A 25,545-nucleotide genomic window follows, 5' to 3' on the forward strand; every position below is an offset into this window, starting at 1 on the left:
TGTAGAGGGGGCTCTAGTGTAGAGGGGGCTCTGGTGTAGAGGGGGCTCTAGTGTAGAGGGGCTCTGGTGTAGACGGGGCTCTAGTGTAGAGGGGGCTCTGGTGTAGAGGGGGCTCTAGTGTAGAGGGGGCTCTAGTGTAGAGGGGGCTCTAGTGTAGAGGGGGCTCTAGTGTAGAGGGGGCTCTGGTGTAGAGGGGGCTCTGGTGTAGAGGGGCTCTGGTGTAGAGGGGGCTCTGGTGTAGAGGGGGCTCTAGTGTAGAGGGGGCTCTAGTGTAGAGGGGGCTCTAGTGTAGAGGGGGCTCTGGTGTAGAGGGGGCTCTAGTGTGTTTGGTTTCTTCTCTCTCTCCCTCCTTCACTCTCGCCCTTTTTTCCACTCCTCTCCTTTCTACTTCCCTTCCTCTCTTTCCCACTGTTCCTCCCTACCTCCCTCTCTCTCCCCCTTCCTCTCCTTTCCCTGTTCCTCCCTCTCTCCCCCTTCCTCTCCTTCCCCCCTGATCCTCCCTCTCTCTCTCCTTTCCCTCTGTTCCTCCCTACTCTCTCTCTCCGTCCTCTTTCCCTCCGCTCCTCCCCATTCTCCTTCCCTCTATTCCTCACTACCCGCTCTCTCCTTCCTTGCCTTCCTCATCCCTCTGCTCCCCACCTTCCTCCCTACTTCTCTCTCTTCCTCCATCCCTCTCTCATCCCTCTGATGGACACTGGGTAAAGGGCCCGGCGTGAGGAAGATTCAAGATTCAATGTAATTGTCACATAAAGTTTACTTTAGCTTAGAGATACAGAAACAGGCCCTTCAGCCCACCGGGTCCACACCTATCAGCGATCCCCGTACACTACCACTAAACCTACACACACTGGGGACAATTTACAATTTATTGAAGCCTGCACATCTTTGGAGTGTGGGAGGAAACCGGAGCGCCCAGAGAAAACCAACGCGGTCACGGAGAGAAGGTATAAACTCCGTACAGTCAGCACCCGTAGTCGGGATTGAACCCAGATCTCTGGCTCTGTGAGGCAGCAACTCTACCGCTGCGCCAACGTTTTGCCACATGTCTGAACTATATAATAAAACCACCTGCTAAAAGCAAGGATTGTGGAGAAAGGTCCCAACCTGAAATGTCACCTGTCCATCCCCTCCACAGATGCTGCCTGACCTGCTGAGTTCTTCCAGCACTTTGTGTTCTGACCAAGCATTTAGAAGTGGCTAACAACATGCATGAAAGTAATGTGAGAATGTATTCAAACTGACAACACAATTAGCAAAGCGATGCATCTGCTGAGGCATTGGATTGTCAGCATGTTTTACTTTATTACAAATATTTTATCATCTAAAAATGTTGCTTGCAATCCAACAGTGGAAGTTGTAAAAGTGACGGGAATGAGCAGAAGTAAATGAGGCCAACACATGAAATGCAGCTTTGACAATGATTTTTATTTAATTAGCGTAAAGCAAATGCATTTGGTGAAAAGCACATTCAATCAATTGGTAAGGAATGGGAATGATGATGCTTGCTGGTATGTTTCTGTGGCCAAGATTCATGCATGGACATCTTTGCCATGAGACTGTGCAAAAAGGCTCGAGCAACTTAACAAAATAGTACTTTGGAGTTCATGATGGTCTGATAACGACAGAGACTGGACTTGGCAACTGATCTTTCCATGACTTCAGTGTATGACTCTACAACACAGAACAGTACCGTACAGGAACAGGCCCTTCGGCCCACAATGTCCATGCTGTACATGATGCCAAGTTAAACTAATCTCCTCTGCCTGCACGTGATTCACATCCCTCCACTCCCTGCATATCCACGTACTTGTCTAACAGCCTCTTAAACACCACTCTCGTATCTGCCTCCACCACCACCCCTGGCAGCGCGTTCCAGGCACCCACCGTGTAAAAAACTTGCCCTGCACATCTCCTTTAAACTTTGCCCCTCTCAACTTAAAGCTGTGGCCTCCAGTCTTGGACATTTCCATCTCTAATGGAATGAAAGACGCACGGGAACAAGGTGGCATGCGGGTGGTGACTGGTGCCTTGTAGAAAATCAAAGAGGCCGTCCACAGAAACAACAGTCGATAGAATCAAAACCCACCAGATAAATCAATGTATAGACTAAATCAGTGAATAAACCAAATCAGTGTATAAATGACATCATTGTATAATCAGTGTATAAACTATATCAATATTAATTATCTCTACAAAAAATGAATACAATATCTACTCCTTATTTTGCAGAGGTTGGTTGACAGAGAAGTGATACATGGTTTTCATCACTAGATGGCAATCAGGGACTGCGTGACTTGTGTTAAACCCATGATACACAAGGAAAGGCAGGAATCAGAAGCAATCACAGACAGCAGCACAATCCTGGGAAGACTCAGCTAGATCGTAATCACGTGGCTGGCAATCAAAGGTTGCAGCCTCTTTATCTTTCAAACGGCTTTGTTGAAGAGAATGGAGCAGCAAGTGAGGCCGCCATCAACCTTGGCCAGCTCCGTGTTGCAGACTGGAATCAGCAGGTAGTCCTTCAGTTTCCCAAACTCCTGCAACAGAGAGAGGAGTCGTTTAAAAAAATAAATACAAGGAACTGCAGATGCTAGAATCCGGAGCAAAAACACAAAGTGCTGGAGGAACTCAGCGGGTCAGACAGCAGCTGTGCAGGGAATGGATGGGCGACGTTTCAGACCGTCAGTTTAGTTTACTTTAGTTTAGAGATACAACACGGAAACCGGCACTTCGGCCAACCGAGTCTGCACCGACCAGCGATCACCCATAGACACATTAGTTTAATTCAGAGATACAGTGCGGAAACAGGCACTTCGGCCCACCGAGTCCGCACCGACCAACGATCACCCGTAGACACATTAGTTTAGTTTAGAGATACAGTGTGGAAACAGGCCCTTTGGCCCACCGAGTCCGCACCGACCAGCGATCCCAGCAGAGTAACACTGTAACATAGAAGTTGTCTTGACTTATAGAAACCAGATGTTGGTTTACAAAAGAAGATACAAAGTGCGGGAGTAACTCAGCAGGTCAGGCAGCAGCTGTGGATACAGAGGTATTTTTTCCTCCCAAAGTTCTCTTTATTCATATTATATTAATATATTAATAATATTAACATTTAATATGATATAAAAAACAAGAACTGTGCAAACACACTGCATACATTCTCTCAATGTCTATACATTCACTAGTGTCATGGAGGCATGCAACATATTCACAGGCCCTTCAGCCCACCTCGTCCATGCCGGCCAACATACCCTATCTGACCTAGTCCCACGCCCTGAAGGGCCTATTTCCTTACTGTAAGGGCGGCACAGTGGCTCAGTGGTAGAATTGCTGCTTTACAGCGCCAGAGATCCGGGTTCGATTCTGACAATGGGTGCTGTCTGTACGGAGTTTGCACATTCTCCCTGCGACTGCGTGGGTTTTCTCCAGTTTCCTCCCACACTGCAAAGACGTACAAGTTTGTAGGTTGAATGGCTTCGGTCAAATTGAAAATTGTCCCCAGTGTGCAGGATAGTGCCAGTGTGCGGGGGGATCGCTGGTCAGCATGGACATGTTGGGCCGAAGGGCCTGTTTCTGCACTGTATCTCTAAAGTCTAAAGACTTCCTCAGCAGTGCACTGGGCCAGTTTATTCCCTTTATCATGTATCTGTACACGGTGGGTGGCTCGATTGTATTCATGTATAGTCTTTCTGCTGACTGGATAGCACGCAACAGAAGCTGTTCACTGTACCTCGGTACACGTGACAATACACTCAACTGAAACTTCCACAGTGACCCCTGTTCCCAGGGCCTGTCTCTGTAAGATGGCTCTATGCCCTACATTGCTCACTCCCGCCTAGTCTCTGGGTGCACACGGCCACCGGCCTCCAGCAACGATAGGCTGGTACAAGCAGGGCCTGTCTCTGGTACAAGCAGGGACCTGTCTCTGCTGTTTGGCTCTACACCCTGCATTGCTCACTCCCACCCAGTCCCCGGGTGCTGGCTTCCCACACGGCCAATGGCCCCCAGCAACGACAAGCTGGTACAAGCATGGCCGCTCCACTCCGTTCCGCTCCGCCCGTACCTTGGCGCTGTCGGGGAACTCCTCAGCGGTGCGGTGCAGAAGGACGTGGCCCTTGGTGGGAATGTTGAGATACACGCAGTTGGCAGCCATGTCGTCAGGCAGCGTGAGTTTCTCATAACGGTGTTCGCTCATCTCCTGCATGTTCTGTGGAGCAAAGGAGCAGACGTCACATCCCGTGAACCCACGTAGGCTGACGGCCCAAGACAGCATGTGTCAGCATCTCCCACCACCCAGCCAGATCATGGATACACTAAGCCATTGTTTACATTGTGTACCAGGGGTTACGGGGAGATCAGGAGAATGGCGTTGAGAGGGAGAGATAGATCAGCCATGATTGAATGGCAAAGTAACTTGATGGGCCGAATGGCCTAATTCTGCTCCTATAACTTATGAACCAGGCAAGGTTAGATAAGCTAGACAGAGTGCTGGAGTAACTCAGTGGGTCAGGCAGCATCTCTGGAGAAAAAGGATATGATGTTTCGGGTCGGGACCCATTTCACACTGAATGTAGGGGGTGGGGAATATTGAAAGACCTTTATCTTGCCCTCCCCCCCCCCCCCTCTCCGCTCCCCTCCCCTCGCTCCTGGCCCCCGTCCTCCACCCTTGTTGTTTTACCAGATTTTTCCAGATCACACCTGTCCTAGCCACTTTTCTCGTCTCCAGCTCGTCACCCTCCCCACCCCCCCCCCCCCTCTCCAAGGTAACTTGGCTTCTGTAAATTGTCCCTGGTGTGTAGTTTGTGAAATTGGGACAACATGGAACTTGTGTACAGGTGACCCCTCTGTGTCGGGTGTGGATGTGAGGCTGGGATAACATAGAACGAGTGTACGGTGTGATTGTTGGTGCGCATGGACTCGTTGGGCCGAAGGGCCTTTTTTCACACAGCATCTCTAAAACTTAAACTAAAACCACAGGAAAGAAAAACAGTGTTATGGGGCCGTGTCTGTGCTTAGGAATGAGAGCGTGCGCGCGTTCAATTAAGAAGTGTCACTCGGTGTCACAAAGTTTCAGGAAGCTGTGAAATGTAAAAATAAAGTGAGAGTACCCCAGGCGGAAGGACTTGTGTGGGTGGTCACGAGCTGGCCCATTCCCAGCTGGGCAACGCAAAAGAAATGTTAAAAAAGATGACAAAAAGTATAAAGCAGATGTGTAAAGCAGCTGCAGGGCGCAGCAGATGTACCAGTGTGGGCTAGTAATGACTGTGGTCTGTGTCTTTAATGCGGTACATCTCTGCTCCACTGGTCCTGTTAGTAAACAACATCTGATAGCCCAGGGTTGGGATGGAAAGATGAAGACAGGTGGACACGACTCACTCCCCCATGACATTGTGTCCCCCATGGCACTGTCCTCCATGACACTGTCCCCCCCATGACACTGTCCCCCCCATGACACTGTCCCCCCCATGACTGTCCCCCCCATGACACTGTCCCCCATGTCACTGTCCCCCCATGACACTGTCCCCCCCATGACACTGTCCCCCATGACACTGTCCCCCCCATGTCACTGTCCCCCCCATGACACTGTCCCCCCCATGACACTGTCCCCCCCATGACACTGTCCCCAATGGCACTGTCCCCCCCATGACACTGTCCCCCCCATGACACTGTCCCCCCCATGTCACTGTCCCCCCATGACACTGTCCCCCCCATGTCACTGTCCCCCCCATGACACTGTCCCCCCCATGACACTGTCCCCCCCCATGACACTGTCCCCCCCTTGACACTGTCCCCCCCATGACACTGTCCCCCCCCTTGACACTGTCCCCCCCATGACACTGTCCCCCCCTGACACTGTCCCCCCCATGACACTGTCCCCCCCCATGACACTGTCCCCCCCTATGACACTGTCCCCCCCTTGACACTGCCCCCCCATGACACTGCCCCCCCCATGACACTGTCCCCCATGACACTGTCCCCCCCATGACACTGTCCCCCCCATGACACTGTCCCCCATGGACACTGTCCCCCCATGACACTGTCCCCCCATGACACTGCCCCCCATGGCACTGTCCCCCCATGACACTGTCCCCCCCATGACACTGTTCCCCCATGACACTGTCCCCCCATGACACTGTCCCCCATGACACTGTCCTCCATGACACTGTCCCCCCCATGACACTGTCCCCCCCATGACACTGTCCCCCCATGACACTGTCCCCCCCATGACACTGTCCCCCCATGACACTGCCCCCCCATGTCACTGTCCCCCATGACACTGTCCCCCCCATGACACTGTCCCCCCATGACACTGTCCCCCCATGACACTGTCCCCCCCATGACACTGTCCCCCCCCTGACACTGTCCCCCCCCATGACACTGTCCCCCCCCATGACACTGTCCCCCCCATGACACTGTCCCCCCCATGACACTGTCCCCCCCATGACACTGTCCCCCCCCATGACACTGTCCCCCCCTGACACTGCCCCCCATGTCCTGTCCCCCCCATGACACTGTCCCCCATGACACTGTCCCCCCCCATGACACTGTCCCCCATGACACTGTCCCCCCCATGACACTGTCCCCCCCATGGCACTGTCCCCCCATGACACTGTCCCCCATGACACTGTCCCCCCCTTGACACTGTCCCCCCCATGACACTGTCCCCCCCATGTCACTGTCCCCCATGACACTGTCCCCCCCCATGACACTGTCCCCCCCTTGACACTGTCCCCCCCATGACACTGTCCCCCCCATGTCACTGTCCCCCATGACACTGTCCCCCCCATGACACTGTCCCCCCCATGACACTGTCCCCCCCATGACACTGTCCCCCCCATGACACTGTCCCCCCCATTGACACTGTCCCCCCCCATGACACTGTCCCCCCCATGACACTGTCCCCCCCCATGACACTGTCCCCCCCTTGACACTGCCCCCCCCATGTCACTGTCCCCCCCATGACACTGTCCCCCCCATGACACTGTCCCCCCCTTGACACTGCCCCCCCATGTCACTGTCCCCCCCATGACACTGTCCCCCCTTGACACTGCTCCCCCCCCCATGACACTGTCCCCCCATGACACTGTCCCCCCATGTCACTGTCCCCCCATGACACTGTCCCCCCCTGTCACTGCCCCCCATGGCACTGTCCCCCCATGACACTGTCCCCCATGACACTGCCCCCCATGACACTGTCCCCCCCATGACATTGTCCCCCCCATGACACTGTCCCCCATGACACTGTCCCCCCCATGACACTGTCCCCCCATGACACTGTCCCCCCATGACACTGTCCCCCCATGACACTGTCCCCCATGACACTGTCCCCCATGACACTGTCCCCCCCATGGCACTGTCCCCCCATGACACTGTCCCCCCCATGACACTGTCCCCCCCCATGACACTGTCCCCCCATGACACTGTCCCCCATGACACTGTCCCCCCATGACACTGTCCCCCATGACACTGTCCCCATGACACTGTCCCCCCATGACACTGTCCCCCCATGACACTGTCCCCCCCATGACACTGTCCCCCCCATGACACTGTCCCCCCCATGACACTGTCCCCCCCATGACACTGTCCCCCATGAACACTGTCCCCCATGACAACTGTCCCCCATGACACTGTCCCCCATGACACTGTCCCCCATGACACTGTCCCCCCATGTCACTGTCCCCCCCATGTCACTGTCCCCCATGGCACTGTCCCCCATGGCACTGTCCCCCCATGACACTGTCCCCCCCATGACACTGTCCCCCCCATGACACTGTCCCCCATGACACTGTCCCCCATGACACTGCCCCCCCATGACACTGCCCCCCATGGCACTGTCCCCCCCCTGACACTGTCCCCCATGACACTGTCCCCCCCATGGCACTGTCCCCCATGGCACTGTCCCCCCATGACAGTCCCCCCATGACACTGTCCCCCCATGACACTGTCCCCCCCATGACACTGTCCCCCCATGACACTGTCCCCCCCATGACACTGTCCCCCATGACACTGTCCCCCCATGACACTGTCCCCCCATGACACTGTCCCCCCATGACACTGTCCCCCCATGACACTGTCCCCCCATGACACTGTCCCCCCATGACACTGTCCCCCCATGACATTGCCCCCCCCCCCATGACACTGCCCCCCCCCCCCCCCCATGGCACTGTCCCCCATGACATTGTCCCCCCCATGACACTGTCCCCCCCATGACACTGCCCCCCCCCCCCCCCCCATGACACTGTCCCCCCCATGACACTGCCAACATCCCAATGGCCACTGGAACAATTTGGGGGCTTATTTATTCTCAGCTTATTTTTAAGCTCCAGTAAGGCTGTGAGATTTATGGAGATGGTTAAAAAGAGAATGGGCCTCAGGCAATTGAGGAAATTCAGAGTGTCTCTGAGGATCCTCCAGTGCTTCTACTCAGCGGCTGTGGAAAGCATCTTGTCCGGAAATATCACGATTTGGTTTGGGAATTGCTCTGCCCAGGACAAAAAGGCTCTGCGGAGAGTAGTGCGTTCGGCCGAACACACTATGGGAACTTCACTCGCCCCCCTGCAGGAACTATACATCAGGAGGCGCAACTCCAGAGCCAATAAGATCATGGGAGACTCCTTCCACCCCAGCAACGGACTGTTCCAGCTGCTAGTCAGGCAAACGCCTCCGTTGCCATGCTATGAGAACGGAGAGGTTGAGGAGTTTCTTCCCAGAGGCCATTAGGACTGTAAACTCCTACCTCACCAGGGACTAACTTTACTCCACTCTACTGTTTTTTTTAACTGCTGTTTTATTTCCTTTTTCCTTCCTCCCACAATATGTAATATGTAAAAGAATATGTGATTCTGTTCCATTCTGTTTGTAGTTTGTTTGTTTGGTTGTTTGTCTTTTTACACAAAGTCCGCGAGCATTGCCACTTTTCATTTCACTGCACATCTCGTATGTGTATGTGACGAATAAACTTGACTTGACTTGACTTGACTTGGGAGTGGCGGGCAGATTACTGAGAGACTTCCAGACAAGATACTGTTGCCAACTTCAAAGAAACATAGAAACATTGAAACATAGAAATTAGGTGCAGGAGTAGGCCATTCGGCCCTTCGAGCCTGCACCGCCATTCAATATGATCATGGCTGATCAGAAGTTGCAAACTTTCATTGAATTTAGCAGCAGGTGGGGTTTCCATTACAAGTTCCTCTGGGGGGGGGGGGGGGGGGGTTAATCCAAAGATTGAACAAACAGTGCAACACAGGAACAGGCCCTTCGGCCCACAATGTCTGTGATACCAAGTTCAAATCAAAATCAAATCAAATGTATTTATAAAGTACATTTAAAAACAACCCACGTTGATCAAAGTGCTGTACAGCCCACAGCAGGTAGCTAAAATCACAAACAGAAACAGACATACACAGGAATGCACACAGGTACAAATAATCAGCTCAAAGACACAAAACAAAGATCAGCCACATCAGGGGGATTCAAACGCTAGTGAATAAGAATAGGTTTTGAGCCTGGACTTAAAAGAGTTAATGGAGGGGGCAGATCTGAGAGGGAGGGGTGATGCTGTTCCACAGTCTAGGGGCCGCAACAGCTAAGGCACGGTCACCCCGAGCTTAGGTTTAGATCGTGGGACAGCCAGGAGCCCCAAGTCAGCCGACCTGAGGGACCTGGAGGTAGAGTAAGGGGTAAGGAGGTCTGTGATATAGGGGGGAGCAAGCCCGTTATGGGCTTTATCGACAAACAGGAGAACCTTCTATATCCATGTGCCCTATCCAGAAGTTTCTTAAACCCCACTATTGTACCTGCCGGAGCTACATCACCCGGCGAGAACGGCATAAAGGCGACTGCGGAGGCCTCAATAGGCCCGACTATGGGTGAACTGGGGATGGGGACTGGACATTGAGCATTCCCCCACAGTGGGATCCATTGTGGGGGGATGTTTTTACATTTATTGTTAAATTTCTTTAATGTTGTGTCTAATCTTTATCTGTGTGCTGCATGGCAAGACAAATTTCACTACACCATTTGGTGTATGTGACAATAAATGTCCTTTGTCCTTGCCTCCACCACCAACCTAGCAGCATGTTTCAGGCACCCAGCACCCTCTGTATAAAAGTCTTGTCCTTTTCACCGTAAAGATATACCCCTAGTGTTTGATTTTTCCATCCTGTGAAATAGGTTCTGACTGTCGACCCTATCTATACCTCTCATCATTTTATATACTTCCATAAGATCTCCCCGCGACCACTACCATTCCAGAGAAAACAATACAAATCTGTCCAAACTTTCCCTGCAATTTATACATCCTAATTCAGGCAACAATCTGGTAAAGACAGACAGAGTGCTGGAGTAACTCAACGGGTCAGGCAGCATCTCTGGAGAACATGGATAGGTGATGTTTTGGTTTGGAACCTTTCTTCAGACCCAATCTGTCCCAACTGAAAACGTCACCTATCCATGTTCTCCACAGATGCTGCCTGACCCGCTGAGTTACTCCAGCACTCTGCGAAACGTCACCTATCCATGTTCTCCACAGATGTTGCCTGACCCGCTGTTACTTCAGCATTTTGTGCCTATTTTTGGTATTAACCAGCATCTGCAGTTCTTTACTACATATTATCATTATGTAAACCTCCTTTGTACTCATTTCCAAAGCCTCTACATCCTTCCTGTAATGGGGTGACCAGAAGTGCAAGCAATACTCCAAATGTGGCCCAAGCAACGTCTAATAAAGCTACATCATGGCTTATGACTCAGACTCAATGCCCTGACCTAAGAAAGCAAAATTACTCACCAATCTGTCTACATTTAGGCCCAAGTCATTTATCTATATCACAAACAGCGGCGGTCCCAGCACAGATGTCCACTGGTCACAGAAATCCACCCTGAATAATGTCCTTCCACCACAACCTTCTGTCTTCTAACAGTAAGATGTTTCTGAATCTGTACGACCAGGTCACTGGTAATCCCGTGCATCTTAATCTTCTGGATCAGCCTATAATGGGGGACTTTATCAAAAGCCTTACTAAAGTCCATGTAGACAACATCCTATGATCATCCATCACCTTCGGCATTTTCTCAAAGAACTCGATCAAGTTAGTAAGACATGAGCTGTCGTGTACAAAGCCAAGCTGTGTCCCTAATTAACACATTCTCTTCCAAATAAGAGTAAATCCTATCTGAAGAATCGTGTCCAATAGCTTCCAACCATTGACGTGGTTTCTCCAACATTCCCTGGATTCTCTCTACAACTTGTTAAGACGTAAACATTTTGATGCTCCGTGTGAATTGTAACACTCTAACAAGAGTTGAGAAACATTCAGAAGATAATAGTTGAAATAGTTGACCAACAATCTTCCTTTCAAACAGATGTCTCCTGCTCCACAGTGTGGGTGAACACAGAACAGTACAGACACAAAAAGCTGGAGTTGTTCAGCGGTTCAGGCAGCATCTCTGGAGAAAAGGAATCAGTGACGTTTTGGGTCGAGACCCTTCTTCAGGCTGAGTCGGGAGAGGGAATCTAGAGACTGGAGCACGCATCAAAAAGCTTTCCACTGTACCTCGGTACACGTGACACTAATAAACGAAACTGAACTAAACTAGAGGTATGAAAACAATACGATACGGTAGAACTTTATTTATTCCAGGAAGGAAATTAATTTGCCAACAGTCATGAAAAAGCTGTCACAAAATACATGAAACATTAAAATAAAGCGGCAAGGCTTTGAGGATGTGCAAAGATTGGGGAGATGGTGGGGGAGTCAGTCTCAGTCTCAGTCTACCCCACAACAGAAGGGTGAGGGGTTGTACAGTTTGATAGCCACAGGGAAGAAGGATCTCCTGTGATGTTCTGTGCTGCATCTTGGTGGAACCAGTCTGTTGCTGAAGGTGCTCCTCAGGTTGGCCAGTGTGTCATGGAGGGGGTGAGCTGAATTGTCCAGGATGCTCCGCAGTTTGAGGAGTATCCTCCCCTCCAAGACCAACCTCCCCGTGAATCCAACCCCGCCCCCAGGACGGAGCCAGTCTTCCTGAGGAGCTTGTTACAGATACAGAAGAAAAGGTACAGAACAGAGCCAGCACTGATGGCCAAAGAGCCCACAATGGTCCCTTGTTGGCTGTGGACAGGGTGATAACGAGGGGATATGAACTGTAGAACAATGAGGCCGACTAAGGTGGGGGAGGGATGGAGAGAGAGAGTGAAAGCAATCGTACTGTGACCCCAAAATCCATGGGGTGTGCACACTATTCACACAAATATAGAATTTAAATCATCCATCATCCAAATACATTTAAACGTCCTTCATTATCAATTTAATACTCAAAAGGCCCTGCATGTTGGAAGTTCTATGGGACTCAGTCTCCTGGAGTGAGTTATCTCATCGGATTTGTGTATCTTACTGGGTGACGTAGCCTTGACCGACACCCACTCAGATGAATGTTTTAACCAGGAAAGGAACATTCTGCCATTTCTACAGCAGAAACTGTGATGACATTGCCAGTGATCTGCCAGTTTCTATTAGCTGTGCCTGTGACTCATACACCCAACCCTGACCCACACTGAGAATCCCAGTATGGGATGGTTTGGAAAATCCGGCATGTGGTTGACTCATTCGTCTGGAGTGGGAGCCAGCAGAGCGGACAGTGTGGGGGGTGTGGGGGGTGGGGCCGGAGAGGGTGCAGGGCTCAGGGTTCAGGGTTCAGGGTTCAGAGCGGCTGGGCTTGTACTCCCTGGAGGGGAGGAGGTGAAGAGACCTTTAGGGTGGAACTGCAGATGCTGGTTTACACCAAAGTCAAACGCAAAGTGCTGGAGTAACACAGCGGGTCAGGCAGCATCTCTGCAGGAAAGGAATAGGTGACGGTTCAGTCGAAACCATTCTTCAGATTCATGACCTGCTGAGTTACTCCAGTATTTTGTGTCTATCTAGGGGACATGTTTAGTTTAATTTAGTCCAGAGATGCAGCGTGGAAACAGGCCCTTCAGCCCAACAAGTCCACGCCGACCATCGATCACCCATTCACCCTAGTTTATGTTATCCCGCTTTCTTATCCACGCCCTACACACTAGGGGGCAATTTACAGTGGGCCCGGAGCACCCGGAGGGAAACCCACACAGTCACAGGGAGAACGTGCAAACTCCACAAAGACAGCACCCAAGGTCAGGATCAAACCAGGGTCTCTGGCACTGTGAGGCAGCAGCTCTACCCACTGCACCACTATGCCGCCCTGAGGTACATCAAATTAGAAGGGGTGTCGATTGGATAAACTACAGGAAAGTTTTCCTTATATCAACTATGAATACAAGACAACACAGATTGATTGGGATAGAAACTTGAATGTGCATACTACACAGGCTCAGCTTCTTCCCCTCTGTGATCAGGCTTCTCAACGGTTCTTCCATAAGCTCGGGTACTGTCTGATTCACCTCTACCCCATTGCGGACATTGGACTTTGTCTCTGGAACTGATGCGCTACAATGCTGAGAACTATATTCTGCACTCTGTATCTTCCCCATTGCTCCACCTAGATTATGACTTGTTTACATCTATGTATGGTATATCTCGCCTGTTTGAATAGCATGCTAAACAAACCTCTTTACTGTACCTTGCTGCATGTAATAATAACCCTAAACTTCAATGTAGGGAACGGGGGAAGAGATTAAGGGAGGATCCGATTTAATAGAAACCTGAGGGGCAACTTTCACACAAAGGGTGGTGGGTATGTAACGAGCTGCCAGATTAGGTAGATGAGGCAGGTACAATAACAACATTTAAAGGATATTTGGACAGGTACGTGGATAGGAAAGGTTTAGAGTGATGTGGGCAAAATGCGGGCAGGTGAGGCTAGTGTAGATGGGGCATGTTGGTCAGTATGGGCGAGTTGGGCTGAAGGGTCCTGCTGTGTAGATTCAAAGGAGTGGGCAGGTGTGTGAGCAGGTGTGTGGGCAGGTGTGTGGTGTGGTGTGTGGGCAGGCGTGTGGTGTGGTGTGTGGGCAGGTGTGTGAGTAGGTGTGTGGTATGTGGGCAAGTGTGGGCAGATGTGTGGGCAGGTGTGGTGTGTGGGCAGGTGTGTGGTGTGTGGGCAGGTGTGTGGGCAAGTGTGGGGGCAGGTGTGTGGACAGGTGTGTGGTGTGTGGGAAGGTGTGTGGGCAGGTGTATGGCGTGTGAGCAGGTGTGTGGGCAAGTGTGGGGGCAGGTGTGTGAGCAGGTTTGTGGGGAGGTGTGTGGGCAGGTGTGTGGGCAGGTGTGTGGACAGGCGTGTGGGCAGGTGTGAGGGCAGGTGTATGGCGTGTGGGCAGGTGTGTGGTGTGTGGGCAAGTGTGTGGGCAGGTGTGTGGGCAGGTGTGTGGACAGGTGTGTGGGCAGGTGTGTGAACAGGTGTGTGGTGTGTGGGCAGGTGTGTGGGCAGGTGTGTGGGCAGGTGTGTGGGCAGGTGTGTGGGTAGGTGTGTGGACAGGTGTGTGGTGTGTGGGCAGGTGTGAGGGCAGGTATATGGCGTGTGGGCAGGTGTGTGGTGTGTGGGCAAGTGTGTGGCCAGTTGTGTGGGCAGGTGTGTGAGCAGGTGTGTGGGGAGGTGTGTGGGCAGGTGTGTGAACAGGTGTGTGGTGTGTGGGCAGATGTGTGGGCAGGTGTATGGCATGTGGGCAGGTGTGTGGGAAGGTGTGTGGGCAGGTTTGTGGGCAGGTGTGTGGGCAGGTGTGTGGTGCGGGTGTGTGGACAGGTGTGGGAAGGTGTGTGGACAGGTGTATGGCGTGTGGGCAAGTGTGTGGGCAGATGTGTGGGCAGGTTTGTGGGCAGGTGTGTGGGCAGGTGTGTGGTGCGGGTGTGTGGGCAGGTGTGTGGTGCGGGTGTGTGGGCAGGTGTGTGGGCAGGTGTGTGGGCAGGTGTGTGAGCAGGTGTGGGGAGATGTGTGGGCAAGTGTGTGAGCAGGTGTGTGGGCAGGTGTTTGGACAGGTGTGTGGGCAGGTGTGTGGGCAGGTGTGTGGTGTGGTGTGTGGGCAGGTGTGTGAGCAGGTGTGTGGGCAGGTGTGTGGACAGGTGTGTGGGCAGGTGCGTGGACAGGTGTGTGGGCAGGTGTGTGGGCAGGTGCGTGGACAGGTGTGTGGGCAGGTGTGTGGACAGGTGTGTGGGCAGGTGTGTGGGCAGGTGTGTGGGCAGATGTGTGGGCAGGTGTGTGAGCAGGTGTGGGGAGATGTGTGGGGAGATGTGTGAGCAAGTGTGTGAGCAGGTGTGTGGGCTGGTGTGTGAGCAGGTGTGTGGGCAAGTGTGTGAGCAGGTGTGTGGGCAGGTGTGTGGGCAGGTGTGTGAGCAGGTGTGTGGTGTGGTGTGTGGGCTGGTGTGTGAGCAGGTGTATGGGCAGGTGTGTGGACAGGTGTGTGGGCAGGTGCGTGGACAGGTGCGTGGGCAGTTGCGTGGGCAGGTGCGTGGGCAGGTGTGTGGGCAGGTGTGTGAGCAGGTGTGTGAGCAGTTGTGTGGGCAGTTGTGTGGGCAGGTGTGTGGGCAGGTGTGTGGGCAGGTGTGTGGGCAGGTGTGTGGGCAGTTGTGTGGGCAGGTGTGTGGGCAGGTGTGTGGGCAGGTGTGTGGGCAAGTGTGTGGGCAGGTGTGTGGGCAAGTGTGTGGGCAGGTGTGTGAGCAGTTGTGTGGGCTGGTGTGTGGGCAAGTGTGTGGGCAAGTGTGTGGGCAGGTGTGTGAGCAGTTGTGTGGGCAGTTGTGTGGGCAGGTGTGTGGGCAAGTGTGTGGACAGGTGTGTGGGCAGGTGTGTGAGCAGGTGTGTGGGCAGGTGTGTGGACAGGTGTGTGGGCAGGTGTGTGGGCAGGTGTGTGAGCAATTGTGTGGACAGGTGTGTGGGCAGGTGTGTGAGCAGTTGTGTGGGCAGGTGTGTGGGCAGGTGTGTGGACAGGTGTGTGGGCAGGTGTGCAGGGCTGTGAGAGGAGGTGTACATACCATGAGGGTTTTCTGTGCTTGGTCGCTGGAGCCGATGGCGATCAGCTCCGGGCCCGCCATGGTGCAGAAACTCTTCAGGTGCAGAGCCCCTGACACAGAGACCTTCGAGACGGCGTAGTCCTGCAAACAGAGGGAAGCAGTGATCAAAGCCCACGCTCAGCAACCAGCGGCAGCAGCTCTGGCCGACCCAATGTTCCCCTCCCTCCCCTCACTATCACCATGCGTTGAGTTTAATCCCCCCCCCCCCCCAACAACACGGCCCCAGTCTGCAGTGAGGACCCACGGTAAACGACACCCACCTTGAAGACATTGGCCAGAATCTCCGCTCCGCGCTGGTTGGTTCTTTCCGAAAGTCCCACAAAGAATTCTTTACCTGGATGTATTGGACACAGAGTGGGTCAATATCTCCGCAGATGCCGGGAAGGTAACGTCTCTTAGACGTTGCAAACAATAACAACGCACGCTCACAACAGTACAGCACGGGAACAGGCCCTTCGGCCCACAATGTCCATGCCGAACATGATGCCAAGTTAATCTTTAATCTCCTCTGCCTGCACGTGATCCACATCCCTCCATGTACCTATCTAAAAGCCTCTTTCACACCACTATTGTATCTGCCTCCACCACCACCACCACCACTGGCAGCGCGTTCCAGGCACCCACTACGCTCTGTCTAAAATACCTTCTCCAAACCTGCTCCACACCTGTTCTGTATTAGGGTGACTAGTCTCTGTGTAACCACCTCAGAAACACGACAGTCACCAACTATGTTCTGAGCTACATAGGCCGGGGGGCAGTATTTTTGTCTTTGCACTTGTTTGTTTGTTTTATAATATTATATATATATATATATATATATATATATATATATATATATATATATATATATAGAGAGAGAGAGAGAGAGAGTTGTATATAGACATAAAATGCTGGAGTAACTGCGGGACAGGCAGCATCTCTGGAGAGAAGGCAGCATCTCTGGAGAGAAGGCATGGGTGACGTTTCGGGTCGAGACCCTTCTTCAGACTGATGTCAGGGAAGGAGGCGGGACAGAGATAGAATGTGAGGAGATAGTTGTGTGTGTGTGAATGTATATCTATATTACTAAAAGTCTGATCTTGACTGCTTTTGGCCCACTGTGCTGCGATTTCCGAGAGAACGCCGCCACCTACGGCCGTCATTTTTGGCCACCTCGATCAGAGCCCACATCTGCCTTCCTGGACCAGAGTATTTTTCCCATCGATGAAAAATCAGAGAGAAATTAATGTTTTTTTAAAAATCACCATTCTCTCTGCTGCCCCTGCTGGAGGGAGGGGGAGGGACTATAAAACCAGGAAGTGGTGTGCCTCAATCAGTCTCTGCAAGCTGGAGGGCACTCTGAGCTCTGAATGACACTGAACAAATGTCTACACAACTGTGAGTAAGTACCCTTAATGTGGTTTGAAAATGAAAATATGGTTAGTTTGAAGTAAAAAAGCACTGCCTGCAAATGGTTGTTTTGGGGGTTTGGGTTGAAGTAAAAAGGCACTTTCTCTCTCCCCCCTCCTCTCTCTCCCCACCTCTCTCTCTCCCTATCCCTCTCTCTTTCTCTCTCTACCCCCTGTCTCTCTCCCTTTCCCTCTCTCTCTCCCCTCCTCTCTCTCCCCACATCTCTCCCCATCCCCCTCTCCTCTCCCCACCCTCTCCTCACCCCCTCTCCTCTCCCCCCTCTCCTCTCCTCCCCTCTCTCTCTCTCCCCTCTTTTTCTACCCCTCCTCCCCTCCCCCACCGTCCCTCCCCTAAACCCCCCTCCCCTCCACACCCCTACCCCCTTCCCTCCACCCTCCTTCCCCCTCCCTGCTCCCCAGCTCTCCCCCACCCCTCACCTCACCCCCCTCAGCACACCCTCTCTCTCCCCCTCCCCCGCTCTCCCCCCCTCTCCTCCCCCCTCTCTCCTCCCCCCTCCCTCCTCTCCCCCTCCCCTCCACACCCCCTACCCTCTTCCCTCCACCCTCCCCCACTCCCTCCACCTCCCTGCTCCCCACCTCTCCTCCTCACCCCCTCTCAGCACCCCCTCTCTCTCCCCCTCACTCACCCTCTCTCTCTCCTCCCCTCCTCCCCCACCTTTCCCCTCTCACCCACCCTCCCTCTTCTCCTCCTATCCACCCCCTCTCCCTCTTGCCCCTCTCTCTGTGTCTCTGTCTCTGTCTCTTTCCCTTCTCTCTCTGCCCTAACTCTCTACCCCTGCCCCCCCCCCCCCCCACCCTCTCTAGATGTGACTGCAAGTTGGGGGCTATGCGTCAGTAGATAGGGTGGTTATGGGGTAAAAGGAGCAAATTAATAATATTAATATAATATCAAGGGGGGTAATTAGCGTGAGTTCGGGGGGGGGGATAGTTAGTGTGTGTGACGCTGCATGCCGCCTCCCGCCCCCCACAACCGCACGTTGGGGGAACAGACCCAACGGGTCTGCACTTGGTCTAGTATATATATATATATATATATATATATATATGCTATATATATATGCTAAACTTTCTTTAGTAGTTTAAGATGGGTTTTACAGAGTACTGTGGTTCCATATCTGTTGTGCTGTTGCAAGTAAGAATTCTGTTTCGGGACATATGACTTGACTCTTGACTCTAAGTGGAAGCGATGCATGTCGTATCGCACGGATGTTGATGGATGGAGGGGCCGTACCTGTGAAGAGGATGTCCCCACCGTCGAGAGTGGCCGTCTCGTCCGTCATCTCCACAATCTTGAGTCCGAGGTCGGACAGGACTTTCTTTATAGCGGTCACCTACACCGGAGAGGAAATGCAAGCTGTTCAAATCGTGCAGGTTGCTTCACACCGAAATATAGCAATCAACTCCCCGCAAGGACAACCCCCTCCCTCTCCATCTCTGTCAAAACCCAGCTCCCTCCACCTTTACCAATGGAACCCTGCTTCAAAACATAGAGCCGTGTTGGGTTGGGTTGGGTTGAGTTGGGTTGAGCGGTTGGGTTGAGGGGTTGGGTTGGTTTGGGCTAGGTTGGGTTCAGTTGGGTTGGGTTGTTGGGTCCAGCTGGGTTGAAGGTAAGTTGAGTTGAGTTGCGTTGAGTTGGTTTGAGTTGGGTTGGGTTGAGCGGTTGGGTTGGGTTGGGCTAGGTTGGGTTGAGTTGAGTTGGGTTCAGCTGGGTTGAAGGTAAGTTGCGTTGAGTTGCGTTGAGTTGGTTTGAGCTGGGTTGGGTTGGGTTGAGCGGTTGGGTTGGGTTGGGCTAGGTTGGGTTGAGTTGAGTTGGGTTCAGCTGGGTTGGGTTGAAGGTAAATTGAGTTGAGTGTAGTTGGGTTGGTTTGGGTTGAATTGGGTTGAGTTGGATTTGGTTTGGTTTGGTTTAGTTCAGTCTAGTTTATTGTCACGTGTACCGAGGTACAGTGAAAAGCTTTTGTTGCATGCTAACCAGTCAGCAGAAAGACAATACATGATTACAATCGAGCCGTCTACAGTGTACAGATACATGAAAAAGGGAATAGTAAGAAACATGTTGGGGTAGAGGTTTAAAAGAGTGGAGCGATTGTAATGAGTGATTGCAGATCCACTTCTGAGACCAGCACGCAGAGAGTGGCCTGGCTTGGGCATCATCTGACTGTGAACAACTTGTTCCCTAAAAATTAACATCAATTAATATTAATTAAACAGGTATTTTGGATATCGCACTCTTCATCGAATGTTACCATGAGCTTGTGGGCTTGAGTTACAGGGAGAGGTTGGATAAGCTGGGATTTTTTTCCAATGGAGCGTGGGTGGTTGAAGCAAGGGTGAGCTTATTGAGGTGTACAAGATCATGAGGGGCATGGATAAAGTAAATACTCACAGTTTTTTCCCCCCAAAGGATTCTAATACTAGAGGACTCAGGAATAACGTGAGAGGTGAAAGATTTAAGAGGGACCTCGGGGGCAACCTTTTCACTCAGTGTAGTCCGTATCTAAAATGAGCTGCCTGAAGAGACTCTTGATGCAATTACAACTTTTAAAAGAAATTGGGATAAAAGCGAAATTATTTCTTTAAAACCACAGGATTCGAGACACTTACTAAAATTCCCCTTCAAAATTGCAACAGAAAAATTCAAGTATCTGGGTATTCAAATTACAAGAAGACACAAATCATTATTTAGTGCCAATTTTATACCACTATTAAATAAACTGAATGATATGATTAAATTTTGGAAAACACTTCCGCTCTCATTGATAGGTAGAATCAACGCTATAAAAATGACTTTCTTACCACAATTAATATATTTGTTTCAAGCGATCCCAATATATATTCCAAAATATTTTTTCAAAAAGCTAGATTCCACTGTTACTAATTTTATATGGGATTACAGAACACATAGAATTCAACGAAAGCATTTGTGCAAATCTAAAGAAGTTGGGGGTTTATCATTACCTAACTTTATGTATTACTACTGGGCAGTGCATATTAAGAACATAATGTACTGGCTGGATAGTTCCACTCAGCAGTTGGAGTGGATAAGAATGGAGAAAGAGGAGTGCTATCCGCACGATATAGGAACGAGCCTGCTCTCACCGATAAAATTGAATAGTATAATATACAAGAAGAACCCAATTATTCACAATATAATAAGAATTTGGAAACAAATAAAAGTATCCTTGAAATTAAATAATTTATCAGTACTAACCCCACTATTGAACAACCCCGCATTCAAACCTTCTCTCATCGACAACACATATCAACAATGGGATAGACTGGGGATTAGGAAAGTAGGGGATATGTATGAATTGGGTAAACTGTTATCATTTCAACAATTAAAATTTAAATTGAAGGATAATCAATATTTTAAATATATACAGGTATGTGACTTTATGAAGAAATATATACATAGATTTCAAACTATATTTTTAGACCCTTTAGAAGAAGCAATGAATATTAAGGCTGATTCACAAAAATTAATTTCATACTTTTATAATAATATATTAGATAGAGAATCACCCTCAACAGAAGCACTAAGGGAAGATTGGGAACATGAGCTAATGATAAAGATCTCGAAGGATAGATGGGAAAAGTATTTGATGAATACACATAACTGTTCTATTAATACAAGACATAATTTAATTCAATTCAAATTATTACATAGACTATATTATTCAAAAACGAGGTTGAATAAATTTTATCCAAACGTCTCTCCCAGATGCGATAAATGTTTGTTTCAAAACGCTAATTTAACACATTCATTTGTAGGATGTACAAAGTTGAATAAATTTTGGAGTGATATATTTGATATATTTACAAAGCTCTTCAAGTCAAGAATAGAACCCAAAATGGAATGGATTATATTTGGAATAATAGGAGAAGATACCAATTTAAATAAAGACCAAAATGTTTTTTTTAATTATGGGTTAATAATTGGAAAGAAATTGATACTTAAATTTTGGAAAAATACAACCATACCAACTGTTAAAATGTGGATTAGGAATATGATGGACATAGCACGCCTTGAAGAAATGAGACTCCGACTAATAGATAAATATGACCAATTCTTAAGGAGTTGGTCTCCTTTCATCGACTTTTTGGAATCATGTGATGCAGCGGTACCATAAGGATTGCTGATTTCAGTTCATGACGTGGATAGATCTACATCTCCGAATATAGATTTGAAAAATTCTCTTTTAAGGGGCCTTTTCTTCTATTTCTACTTTCCACCTTTTCTTTTTTCTTTTATTTTTTTATTTTTATTTTTTATATCCACACTTCACATTTTTCTACTCTCTACCATCTATTTTCCACTCTTTCCCCTTTCTATTATTTTCTTTTTCTTGTCTTGCCTACTCATAACATAAAACTAGAGGTTGTACATAGAATGGATTACGGTATGACATAGTTGGCACCTAAAATTAGGTGCCACTGTATTGTTTTGTATTGTATAACTTCTAATAAAATAAACAAAAAAAAAAACAACTTTTAAAAGACCTTTGGGCTATGGTTGACCTATGGTTGAGAGGGCAATGGGGCAAATGCAGACATTGTTTTCCGGATCGTATCTCCGGTCGCCCTGCGGCCTCACATCATGGAGCTGCCGGCCTTGCTCGGGACTGACTTTGATGTGGGCTTACCATCAGAGCCTGCGATCCCTTGCCTGGGATCGGCGCTCCAACCACGGCCTGCGGAGTTCACCATCGAGGAGTTAGCAGTCTCGGGTAGTGACTGATGTTGGGAAGCTCCAAAGTTGCAGTAGGTTCGACCAGCCCCGACCCGGGGTCCGATCGCCCGGCGCAGGGGAGCTGAGATTCCTCCCCTTGATCGCCCCGATGTGGAGAGCCCGACCGCCGGCTACGGGAGTAAGATCGTCCCGTCAACGGAAGGCTCGAGGCCCCCGACCGCGGGAGGATAAAGAAAGAAAGAGATTGAACTTTTTGTCACCTTCCATCACAGTGAGGAATGTGGAGGAGTCACTGTGGTGGATGTTTATGTTAAAATGTGTTTTGTGTGTCTTGTTGCTTTTTATTGGTATGACTTTGTGGCAAATCAAATTCCTCGTATGTTGCTAAACATACTTGGCAAATAAAGTATGATTATGATGATGATTATGAAATGGGACTAGCCCAGTATGCCAACTTGGTCAGCATGGACTAAGTGGGCTGAAGGGTCTGTTTCCGTGCTTTATAGCTCTGTGACTCTATGATGTGCTTTTCCCCCAGTGTTCTGTTTATAATTAACAAAACAGCCTGCAGGCAGCAAAAACTCTCATACCTATGGTGCTTGCTTACACAGGAAATGAAATGTGGATCATATTATGTTGATTTAATTTTTATTTAATCTCCTCAAGTCTAACACAATAATGATTGTGGTGTTGGGGTTCCAGCCCAATTCAACAGCTTCATCAGATGGCGGCATGATGGCGCATCGGTAGAGTTGCTACTTCACAGGGCCAGAGACTCAGGTTCCATCCTGACTACATCTGCTGTCTGTACAGAGTTTGTACGTTCTCCCTGTGACCGCGACGCTTTTCTCCGAGTGCCCCAGTTTCATATATTCCAAAGATGTAGTTTTTTAGGTTAATTGGCTTCTATAAATTGTCCCTAGTATGTAGGATAGTGTATGGGGGGATCGCTGGTCGGTGGGCTGAAGGGCCTGTTTCCATGCTGTATCTCTAAAAGAGCTAAAGAAGGAGCAAAGATGTTCTTCTGCAGTTGTACAGGGCCCTAGTGAGACCACACCTGGAGTATTGTGTGCAGTTTTGGTCCCCTAATTTGAGGAAGGACATTCTTGCTATTGAGGGAGTGCAGCGCAGGTTCACCAGGTTAATTCCCGGGATGGCGGGACTGTCATTTGCTGAGAAAATGGAGCGGCTGGGCTTGTATACTCTGGAGTTTAGAAGGATGAGACTCTACCCGCTGCACCACCGTATCGTCCTTTATTCATTTTAATCATCTTTTAAATTGGTCAATTCCAAATTGGAAAAGGCAGCCTTGACAGTGAGTCATGATATACTGTGCCTGGTTCCTTAGATCAGTACATCGTGGGTCCAGGGAGGGAGGGAGCAACGTTTGAGATGATGTCAGAAGACAAAATTAATAAATGGTCTTGATTAGGAACAGAATCATCACAGCATGAGAGAATGTCAAATTCAGTTTCTGGGTGAAAAAAATTGGGTCTCCAAGCAGTGATGTAAGGTTAAATAAATGCAATAACAATGGTATGAGGACATACTTGGCCATGGTAGAGGAGGAAAATAAACTCAAGGGCTGGATGCAACATTAGCAGTGGCAGATGCTGAGAGATATTTCATAATTCCACTCACTGACTTTCCAAGAAAGAATGCATCACCCGTAGTTAACTAAAGAAGTAAAGGATGATGTCAGACTGAAAGAATAGTGGAGATACAATGAAACCGTAGATGCTGCAATCTGGAGCAAAACACAAAGTGCTGGAGGAACTCAGCGGCTCAGGCAGCATCTGTGGAGGGAATGGACAGGCGACCTTTCAGGCCAGGTCTGAATGGCAAGTTAAACTAATCCCCTCTGCCTGCACGTGATCCATATCCCTCCGATCCCTGCATGTCCATGTGCCTATCCCAAAGCCTCCTAAACGTCACTATCGCATTTGCCTCCACCACCACCTCCGGCAGCACGTTCCAGGCCCTGCACATCCGTTTCAACTTTGCCCCTTTTACCTTCAATTACACACACTGGTCTTTGACTTTTCCACCCTGGGAAAAAGGTTCTGATTGTCTACCCTATCTATGCCTCTCATAATGTTTTACTTCTGTCAGGTCTCCCCGCAACCTCCAGCATTCCAGAGAAAGTATTCCAGGTCTCTTGAAACAAAATAGGTACAAAGTGCTGTAGTAACTCAGCGGGTCAGGCATCATCTCTGGAGAACATGGATAGGTGACGTTTCACAGAGTGCTGGAGTAACACAGTGGGCCAGGCAGCATCTGTGGAGAACATGGATAGGTGACGTTTCACAGAGTGCTGGAGTAACACAGTGGGTCAGGCAGCATCTGTGGAGAACATGGATAGGTGACGTTTCACAGAGTGCTGGAGTAACTCAGCGGGTCAGGCAGCATCTGTGGAGAACATCAATGGGTGACTTTATTGGGACAACACTTCTTCAAACCTGTCCAACCTCTCCTTGTAGCAGTCTGAAGAAGGGTCTCCACCCGAAACGTTACCCATTCCTTCTCTCCACAGATGCTGCCTGTCCCTCTGAGTTACTCCAGCATTTTATGTCCTCCTTATAGCAAATACCCTCTAATCCAGGTAGCTTACATCCAAGCCTCCACATCCTTCCTGTAATGGGGCGACTTGAACTGCACACAATATTCTAAATGCGGCCTTTCTAAATGCAAACTTTTATAAAGCTGCACTATGACTTCCTGACTCTTTTTCTCAATCCCCAAACAATGAAGTCAAGTATACCATATGCTTTATTTACCACATTATCTACTTTAATTGCCACTTAGACTTTATTTTAGATTTAGAGATACAGCACGGAAACAGGCCCTATGTCACACTGAGACCGCTGGCACCAGTGAACACCCCGTACACTAGCACCAAGATGCACATTAGGGACAATTTACAATCTACTGAGGCCAATTAACCTACAAGCCTGTGCATCTTTGGAATGTGGGAGGAAACCGGAGCACCCGGAGAAAACCCACGCTGGTCACAGCGGAGAACGTCCAAGCTCCGTACAGACAGCAGGGTGGAACCTGGGTCTCTGGCGCTGTGAGGCAGCAACTCTACCGCTGCGCCGCCGTGCACCTAACTGGACTCCAGCACAGTGTGTCTTTATTTTGGAGGGACTGTGATTTTATTGGACTCCAAGATCTCTGTACAGGCAGCAGGGAAACCCAAGAGTATCACAAATTTCTCCTTTCAAAGGATGAGCCCAGTTTAGAGTTGAAAAATGCCAGCATTTTACTAATTCATCAGACTCTCATGATTCACAGGAGGAACAGAGTTCACAGCAATGGAACGAGGATAAGATACTCTGTGTACTTTGGAAGAGACTGTGAAAACCCATTGCTTTTGATAAATGTGAACCATAACAAAATATACAAGGATCATGATTTGGAGTTTAACGTTTCAAGTTGACATTCCAAACAAACTTTAATGTTGGTA

General features: G+C 49.8%; 1 protein-coding gene across 2 annotated transcripts in view; it reads right to left on the reverse strand.

Moving 5' to 3' along the window:
* Window positions 1–1,404: 1,404 nt before the first annotated feature.
* Window positions 1,405–25,545, reverse strand: part of ddah1 (dimethylarginine dimethylaminohydrolase 1) — a 100,166-nt gene continuing 76,025 nt past the window's right edge. Inside the window, exons 2-6 of one of the 2 annotated variants that reach the window (XM_033029099.1) lie at window positions 18,621–18,720; window positions 16,241–16,314; window positions 15,942–16,061; window positions 4,067–4,210; window positions 1,405–2,537 (exon numbers count right to left, since the gene is read on the reverse strand). In XM_033029099.1, coding sequence (XP_032884990.1) covers window positions 2,427–2,537; window positions 4,067–4,210; window positions 15,942–16,061; window positions 16,241–16,314; window positions 18,621–18,720 — 549 coding nt within the window. In that variant the 3' untranslated portion in view covers window positions 1,405–2,426. The remainder of the gene's footprint in view (window positions 2,538–4,066; window positions 4,211–15,941; window positions 16,062–16,240; window positions 16,315–18,620; window positions 18,721–25,545) is intronic. The other variant, XM_033029101.1, reaches the window with a different exon arrangement.

The sequence above is a fragment of the Amblyraja radiata genome, chromosome 10 (assembly GCF_010909765.2).
Source record: "Amblyraja radiata isolate CabotCenter1 chromosome 10, sAmbRad1.1.pri, whole genome shotgun sequence".
Classification (NCBI taxonomy): domain Eukaryota; kingdom Metazoa; phylum Chordata; class Chondrichthyes; order Rajiformes; family Rajidae; genus Amblyraja; species Amblyraja radiata.